At 42.4% G+C, this 9,507-nt stretch overlaps 1 protein-coding gene across 1 annotated transcript in view; it reads left to right on the top strand.

The window, feature by feature from the left end:
• The window catches only part of TSNARE1 (t-SNARE domain containing 1), a gene marked incomplete at its 5' end in the record, with an annotated part of 305,337 nt that overhangs the window by 50,453 nt on the left and 245,377 nt on the right, over positions 1–9,507 (top strand). Inside the window, 2 exons of the mRNA XM_005426622.2 lie at positions 4,034–4,124; positions 7,515–7,589. Coding sequence (XP_005426679.2) covers positions 4,034–4,124; positions 7,515–7,589 — 166 coding nt within the window. The remainder of the gene's footprint in view (positions 1–4,033; positions 4,125–7,514; positions 7,590–9,507) is intronic.

The following is a 9,507-nucleotide window of genomic DNA, read 5'->3' on the forward strand; positions in this document are numbered from 1 at the left end:
GCTTCATCCCCCCCCCCCCACAGAAACCATAAAGAATCTCCGTTAGATTTTCTCTGTAGTTAAACACCTTTATTAGGTGGAGAAATGGGAATAGGATCCTTAGGATCCATTGCTGTCCCTGTGGGCAGTGCGTGAAGTTTTATCTACGTGTATTTGAGGTTTGCTGGGTCCTGTCAGTTCCCACAGCCACAAGTCCTTCACAGAATCCATCTGTACCACAGGATGGAGATGTCCTGTGGTGCCAATCTCCCTCTGCATATTTGATGCTGCCTTTTGCATTTCTGTCTCCAGCAGCAATGGAATAAATGTAAATGCAGCTGCTCAACCTACTTCTGCTTAAGCCACAGACCCTGCAGCTCAGTGCTGTGCTCAAAGTCCTCTGATTTTTACCTCTTTTTGGATAAGAAAACTGCAGTAAATATTACAGCAGCTTGTGAAAAAAAAGACAAGTTTTGAGTTATGCTGAGCTATCTGGTTTAATTCTTGCCAATCCTACTTGACCACTCTTAAGTGCAAAAACGACTCCATTGCTGTGCAGTTTCCCTGTGCTAAAAAAGGGGATTCTGAATCTAATGATATTCAAGCCACTACAGCAAAGGTATCTTTGATCTGTACCCAAAAAACCACATTATTGCTCTTCCATTAGGGACCAGATGAAAATAAAATAAGCTGTATCTTGTTTTATGAGTGGAAATGGCATTTCCTGCTGGAGCTGGGAAACAAAGCTCTTTGGGATTATTGTGAGTATCGTCAGGCACAGTGAGGCAGAGACAACTCCCTCCCTTGCTGGTGTTTGCTGTTGCACTTGGGGCCTGATTATTTTTCCACTGGCTTGGCCATTCATCAAGTGTCTCAAAGAAGCAGCAGAGGCAGAAGTTCAGCTCCTTCCTGGTGCTCCCTGTGGATGGAGGGGAGCAGCCGCCGCCGCATCTGCCTCTCCGCAGAGCTCCTTTTAAAACTGGATAAATAAATTAGACAGATGATCGTTCAAAGAACAAACTGTGAGCAGCTGGGGATCAGGGATTCACTGGACCATGCTCCTCCAGCAGAGGAAACAGCAGCCACAGGGAACTCGTAGGCAGCAGCTTGGCATCCCCTGGATTATTTAGTTCTTTGTCTTTGCAGTGTTTGTGCACGCAGAGATGCTCAACAAGGGATGTTACCCCTCCTAAGAGATGCCCTCTCTGGTGCTCACCCTGCCAGGGTTTGCTTTCAGAACTGAGCTGTAGACAGGTAAATCTTTTACTGCATTTGTATTTTAGGTGCTTGGCAGCTCCACAGATGGAGTATTAACTTACTGTTGTGTGGAGGACTCTTTTGAGAAGGAAATTTTATTCATGAGAGACACCCCTTTAATTAACTTCCACACTTCCATGGGGAGCAGAATATAAAGACAGATAATAATACTAATAATGCTGTTAATACTAATAATAAAAACAACAACAAAAGCAACAACAACAGCAACATATCTTGTTACCATTACAAATTAAAATAAAATACTGCAGGAAGCAGTGTTTTGAGATGGCTTTTTTTTTTAAATTAAGATCTTAATAGCATTTAATGTAAATTAAATATAATCATTGTCTGATTCCTGAGCGCATCTCTGAGACTGAAGAATGAGAAGTTAATTGTGCTGACAACATAGTGGGAAGTGCCAAAATCAAGCACCAGCATGTTGGTTAAAGTGCATTTTGAATTAAGAGGTGGAAGGCAGAACTTTTATTTTTTTTTTGTACTCCTGCTCCCACTTATTTTTTCAGCAGAGTAAAGTTCATGCCCAGCACACATTTATTACGTAAGATATCTAACATGAAATTTACATTACAATGCAAATGAAGAAGTCTTTATTTAACTTTAGAGATCGGGAAGGATCAGATGCAAAAGCCTAACAAGCCATTTTACTTTAGGGATGGGGAATTAGTGGTATGTAAATCTCTGAGTTATTCTGTGGGCAGATAATTTAATGAGGTCTGCAGAATGGATGTCAACTCCAGCATCTTACTTTCTGTTAAGAGGAATTAGGTATGGAAATCTGAGATTTGAATCTGCTGCCTGTAGAATTCATGCATTTGGTGGCAAGATATACTTGATTAAGAGATTGGGGATCAGGCTGACTGTGCACTCCTCAATGTTAGCAATGTGACAGGATTCAATTCTCTGCTCCCTCTCTCACAGTGGCACTGAGGAATACCTGCCTGTGATAGAGATGACCTCTTCCATCTCAAATTAAAAGTGATGAAATTGCTCAGCTGGTGTGGCGAGTCCTGGGATCATCAGTAAATGAAGTGCATTTTGATGAATTAACACAGAAATTGTATCTTAATTTAAATAAACAGAGGTAATAACTCGTTATTGGATCCTTCTGGTTTTGTCTTAATATGGGATTATTTCTCCTTCTTGCATGGTGCCAGAGGAGTCCATGCCTTCTGTGTGAGTGTTCAACCATTGACACACATCTGAATTCCTGTTCTGCAACTAAGAGATGTTCTCTTCACGTGTACTAAGCTTTCACTTGTAGGTACCTTGTATGAACTGAAGTGTAATTTTATTTACTGGGAAGCTGGTGAGGCCCTGGCACAGGATTCCCAGAGAAGCTGTGGCTTCCCCATCCCTGGAAGTGTCCAAGGCCTGGTTGGATGGGGCTTAGAGCAACTTGGTCCACTGGAAGGTGTCCCTGTCCATGGCAGGAGGTTGGAAATGGATGATCTTGGGAGTCCTTTCCATCCCAGGCCATCCTATGGTTCCATGATCCTGGACAGCTTTCCCAGCTGAGCTGTTTGCACAAAAACATCAAACTGGGGAAAAAACTGCTGAACTTTGGATTAAGACATCAACAAGTGAGGTCTCGATGTTTTTGTAGTTCAGGTTGTGTTTAGTAAAAGCTGTCTGGGGAGTGTCCTTGATCTTCAAAGGAGGTGCTGGAAGAGCTGACCTAGCTCTCAGTAGAGGTGCTCTCCATCTGTACTGACAGAAAAAAAAAGGAAGGAGCTGGAGACACAAGCCATGGGTCTTCAGGACCGAGGGACCACGAATAGACATTTTGACATTTTTTAATCAAAGAACCTCCATTCACTTCAAATCTCACCACTCTAAAAAAAAAAAAAAGCGCTGACAAATGAGTCTTTTTGATGCAACTGTGGCTCATGCTCATGTGTGTCCTCAAAGGGAGAAAAAGATCATTTTCTCCAGGTCTTTTCCAGGTATTTCTTGAGGTTTTGAATGAAACCTCATGGAAAACCACTTCTTTCTGACTGAAAGGATATGAAATGCTCTCTGGAGAAGCTTAGAAGCTGAGAGTGCTCTGTTGACCTTAAAAAGCTTGAGAACTACTGGACTGAGCTAATAAATACCTTTGGGAAGCATTTATGTCTCTTCCCATTCATTTGTATTGTCCCAAAGAGCAAGGCCAGCAACCAGTGCTTACAAGGAATAATGGTACAGGAATTTGGTGTGGAAAAGGGAGGGACACCCATGACTGGAGGGGTGACTGGTTTGGCTCCATTCCTGCCTGTTTCAGTGCTGGTGAAGCAGGTCTGCACCTTCACATCCCCAGTGCTTTCCTGGAGATACTGTGTCACTGAGGGGTAGATGACCAGGGTAAGTAAATTTGTCCTACTCCATTTCAGATTGCTCTCCTGAGAACAATATTTTCTCCTGGGCAAGCCATCAGGCAACTCTCCAGTCCTGTCTCCTTTTGCTGTAAAACCCTTCTTTGAAAATTTGCAGTACCAACTATCTGTGATGGCCTTGTTCCTTGTCCACCCCGTTTTCACCCCATCACTTCCCTTTGAATGGTTCACAGGCATTGTCTTTGTGCTGACAGCAGGAAGAATATTTTGGGCACCTCCTTCCCAGTAATTCCTTCTGGCTTCCATTGCTGGTCAAGACCCAGGACTCCTGCAGCCCTCCCGAGCCTCCTTGTGCTGCTGATGTTGTGTTGTCTCAATTGCTCTGCAGCTTGATAGATTTCTCCAAGTGTCTCATTATGCAATTAATTTCAATTGCAATTCCCATCATCTCTTCTCTTCTGCAGGCATGCCACCCAGCAGGAGACTAATAAAACCATCACGACTAGCACCAAAGCCATCAAGCAGCTGTCTGAGGTTGTCAGAGGCTCATCCAGGGTATGTGTCACTCAACATGCTGTTGGGGGAGAGTGATGGGTTTTGTGGAAGGAGGAATAATGAAAAAAAGAAGTGTCAGTGGGTGCTTTAAAGCTGTTAAGCTCTGTGTCTTGCTATAACTTCCTTTCCTCTCAAACAAGTGTAGTTTTCACTTATAAATGACCCAGGGGAAAAAGGCTGCAGACACCAGTTCTCCTCCCAAAACTGGATCATGTAGAATTGGAAATCCAGAATTCAGCAGCAAAGCCTTTGGCCAGTTCACATCTATCTCAGGGTTTCAGTCTGGGTGAAAATATGGCAGAAATAATCTGAGTCACATCACATGAGTTTGGCAGAAAATATGGCAGAAATAATCTGAGTCACATCGCATGAGTTTGGCATTGGTTAAAGACTCAGTTGTGGGGTGCAGGTGAGTTTGGGAGTGTGTTAAGTTTCTGGAAAGACCAAAGCCATGGAATATATCTGGATATGACACTGATTCAGTGCTGTGTGCTAGTGAAAAGGCAGCTTTGGGGTTAGAAAAATACAGGCTGTGGCCAGATCAGAGCAGGATTTTAAATTAGAATTTACCCCACTCTGAATTCCACTTTATCCCAGAAAATCCCATCAGTTTTGTGTGCAGATTGGGCTGTCATCTCAGACTGGGCTGTTCAACTCAGGATCAGTGTCACAGGGCGGGAATGATCCCCATCCCATTGTCCCCAGTGCAAAGAATGGACAAACAGAAGGTTTTTGACCTCCCAAAAATGATTTTATACCCCAGATGTTACTGCTGACTTGGCCCATGATGTGCATCATGGGCAAGAACAAAAGTAAACTGTGGGGACCAGATTCCAGCTACTGTGAGAGTTAAAGGGGAATTTTCACCGACATTCTGAAATGAAAATAAGGACAATTCTACTTGATTTCTGTTACACTCTTGCTTCCAGCATCCATATGGTTTCTAAGTCAGGAACTTTCCTGAGTTCATATTTTATTCTCACTCACTACCTGCCATTTTCCAAATTCCTGTATTACTTCAACTCTGTTCTCACTGCCCTTCCACCTAGAAATAAGACTGCTCTAAACACACAACTCATCTCTGACCAAGTGGTTTTTACAGCCTGGATTTATGGCACTTGCCAACAGGCAGTTGAGATAAGGATTTAAAACTTGGATCACCCGAGGCCCCCTTGGTAACCTGTGAAGGACCATGTGCAATTCAGCCTTCCTAAAAAAAAAAAATCAGTGGGTGATAGTCTACTCCAGAGGATGGCGAGGCAAGCTTGGAATGACTGTTTGCACATGTAGATATCAAGATTAATACAAGAATAATTTTTAACATATTGCTTTGACTAGTGATGGATGGCAAGAACTTTTTTTTTCTTGTTTTCTCGCATAATTACATCTGAGCTTGATGAAACAGAAGATGCTGCCTTGGAGATATGGGATCTGGGCTTTTTTTTTCTTCTTTTTTTGTGCTGATCTCCAGGCTCTATTTTGTGACATAAATTGGGTCCAAAGGGGAATCAGGGAAGGTCACATTAAACTCAATTACAGTGCCACACGAGAACGTCATTATTTGGCCTTGAAGCCCATGGGGACTCTAAGGAGAAGAGGTTTTACTGTCATGAGGAGAAAAATGGAAAACTGAAGGGAAAATATTTAAGAACTAAGGAAATAGACAGGAATAATTTCAGTAATATGAGGAATAAACTTGCTGCTCTCTATTAAATTGTATAATAACATTTTTCTGCTCACCGGTCAATTAATTTAACTTTTTTTTTTAATTCTTCTTTTTAACAGTAGAGTTTTAGTAATTAAACCTACAAATTTTGATAGAAAGTCTGTAGCCATCATCCCTTACACAGAAGAAATTGTTCTGGTGGATATTGGCTGCTGGTCAGTTAATGGGAATCTGGGTAGCACTGCAAACTCTCCTCCCATAAAATTACTCACAGCATGAAAAGCCTTACAGAGCTTTATAGTTAGTCCTCACCAATCCATTTTTCTGTGGATTGCTTTGCATGCACACACAGAAAAAAAAAAAGGCTTTTTTCCCCCCTTTCTTCCTTATTTTCCACCAGTAACACACTGCCAACGAGATGCAATACGGGATTTTCTTTGAATTCCCATAAATCTCCAAGTGCTGCTGGAGATATTGGAGTCAGGATGCCCAGCTGAGCAAATTGATAGTATTGCAGGAGCAAAGATGCTGCTCTAAGTGGATCAGTGTGCCACAAGGCAGGAGACTGATGGAAAATGGCTCTTTTAGGGCTTCATTCCAAGCTAACCTCAAAGGATGTAAATAGAGAGGTAGAGCTGGAATTCCATTTTTTGGTAGGGTGAGTGCTGGAGCATAAGATCTGCTCTCCAGGGTGACAATCTTATCTTATTTTGCATGTGGAACAAACATAAGGTTTATGAACCTTTATCTGTAGAATGGGAATATTGACACTTGCCCTGCTCTAAAAATGGTTTTAAATCTTTATATGAAGAACAGGGATATTCTTCTGTGTGTGCTACCATTAAAATAAAAAAATGTTTATTCCATCCTTTATAAAATCTACTTTTGTAATCCCAAGCAGTTTTCTGAAACAGCTGAAATGGCTGGAAAGTGAACATTTCTGCTCAGTAGCTTTAGTGTAGATTCAGTGTTGCTTTCCACTTGTTTTTTAAGGTGACATCCCACTTCCTTGCAGCATTTCCCTCTGTAAAATCTGGACATGTGAGCTCCTGCATATGTGAAATCTCAAATCCAGGATGTAGATCAGTTCCAGGAGAACTGCTTGGGTTTGGTCATTCCCTCTGAAAGCAGAGATTTGGAAGCATGTTGGATACGTGCATCAGGCTGTGCTCTTCCTTCCAAGAACAGAGGTTCTAGCACTAGAGGATTTTTTAAACACTAGGGTTTTTTTCAAACATAGATTAAAACCTTGCTGGAGCAAGCTCCAGCCATAAAGGCAGTGACATTTGGGTTCATGTTTTGGAAAACATGAAGATAAGCTGGTTTCTCGCAGTCAGACCAAGGAGAGGGGATGTTATGGCTGTTTCACTTTTCATGTCCAGTAAATTTCCCAAATGAGGTGATCAACTCTATTATGATTTATCATCTGGGAAAATAACTTTTTATAGAAATATCCCTTTCTCCAGTGCTATCTTGAATATCCAAAGTGGCTTTTTTTTTAGTTTAACCTGGTCTGAAAGACCAGAGCATCACATTTCCTAAAATAAAATCCTGTTGCATCCTGGCAGCCCTGGTGTGGCTGATTCTTTTAGGGTACCATTGGTGCCCACCTTATTTATTTGGTGTCTGTCACCAGGACAATTTCCCATGGTCACAGACAGAGCCTACTACAGGATTTATCTCTGGCAGACTTGCTAACGAACCTTTTATTCTTCCCAATACAGCAAGAAAGGCTTCAGCTGGACAGGCTGAAGAACCAACTCTCAGATGCCATCCAGAGATACGGAGCTGTGCAGAAAGTGAGTGTTCCTCCTGCTTCCACTGCCCCATCTGGGAATCTGTTAAATATAATTCCCCAGAGCCTGGAGCATCTCCACAGGGCTGCTAATGAATGGTTTCCTCCCTCTTTCATAGTTTCCTCTCTCTTTCAAGAAATCATAGTGTCATGGAATTAAGGTTGGAAAAAACTTTTAAGATCGTCAAATCCAACCATGCACCTGAGCCATGTCCCTAAGGGCCATATCCACACATTTATTGAACATTTGCAGGGATGGTGTCTCCACCACTTCCCTGGGCAGCTTGTTCCAGTGCTTGACAAGCTTTTCTCCGCAGAAATAATCCCAAATATCCAATCTAAACCTCCCCTGGGGCAGCTTGAGGCCATTTCCTCTTGTCCTGTCCCTTGTTCCCTGGGAATGGACATTGATCCTCACCTGGTTACACTCTCCTGTCAGGGAGTTGTGGAGACTGAGGTCTCCCTTGAGCCTCCTTTTCTGCAGGCTGAGCTTCCCCCAGGTCCCTCAGCTGCTCCTCATCAGATCTGTGCTCCAGCCCCTTCCCCAGCTCCACTCTCTCCTCCAGCCCCTCAATGCCCTTCTCCTTGTGGGTGGCCCAAAACTGACCCCAGGATTTGAGGTGTGGCCTCCCCAGTGCTGAGTTCAGGGGGGAAGGATTTCCCCTGGCTTAGCCATGACATTATTTTGGTGTGCTTCCACTCTCAGGGGAGAGGGGATTGCACGGTTCACCTTTTCTGCTTGCAGAAAATGTGCAGGCAGCACTGATAATTCAAATGTTATCCCACCTTCTGGCTCTGCTTTGCTGTTTGGCTGTGCCAGAAAGTTTCCAGGCACATCTTGTGGCTGGGATCTGTTGGAATGTTATGGAACATTTTTCCAACAGGGATCTGTCACCAAGATCAAGCTGTTTAATAAAACAAACAAAGCCTGAACTCCAGTTCCTTCATTTGCTTCTTGCTCGCCCTCCTTACCCTGGGGAGGCTCTGCTGATGAGCAGATTTGCTTTGCTTTTAAACACTGTAGTAATGACTTGGATTTAGCATCCCCAAACTGCCTCCCTCCCTGCAGTGCAAGTTAGGAGATATATCTGGATTAATGAAAATACAACCTGGACAAACTCTGGTGGCTTTGGTATATCACTTTAATGAGTCTGACGCATGCCTGCAACAATGGGAAGGATATATTGTAATTATAGAGGTGTAATGAAATTTGGCTGGCAACATGCACTTAATAATGTGTCTCTATTAGAAACACTCTGGACTGATTGATTTCCCAGCACTTGCTGCCTGTGCCTTAAAAATTAAATAAATAAATCGGTGTACATAAAATTGCAGTTCGACAGCGTGTCTGTTGTGTAATACAGTTGCATCATCTCTAGTGCTGCCTCATATTTTACATTATTTACCTGTTCTATTCAAGAAACTGAGTGCGGGGTCTTTAAATAAAATTATTTTATGTGTTAAATGAGAAGTTGGAATTATTTGGGTAAAGAGCTCCACCCCCATACACGCACAAATCTTTTTTATGCTTTTTTTTCACCCCTAATGTTCATGAGTACAGTCCATGTGAACTGTACAGGATTGGATTTCTTTTATTTTAAAAACTGTCATCAATTCAGAAGTGCCAAAATTAACCACTGCAGTTTGTGAATGCCCGGCTGCCTCAGGAAAACAATCTGAGTGATAAATTGCTACTTATCCACGTCCTGGCTGTCATTCCCTAAATGCCTGTTTCAGTTTTGATAACCTTGTCATTCTGGAAGCTTTGAAGACTTTTAATGCCTGCAAGACTGAAGTTTTCAATGCTTTTATACTGCCTTGTTTTTTTCTAAAGAGTAAGAGCTTTCTCTATGTCCTTTTCTTTAGAAAGTAGAAGAAAATAACTTCATATTTCTCTTTCCTTAAATATTTGGACTCTTCTC

The sequence above is a fragment of the Geospiza fortis genome, unplaced genomic scaffold (assembly GCF_000277835.1).
Source record: "Geospiza fortis unplaced genomic scaffold, GeoFor_1.0 scaffold351, whole genome shotgun sequence".
NCBI lineage: Eukaryota > Metazoa > Chordata > Aves > Passeriformes > Thraupidae > Geospiza > Geospiza fortis.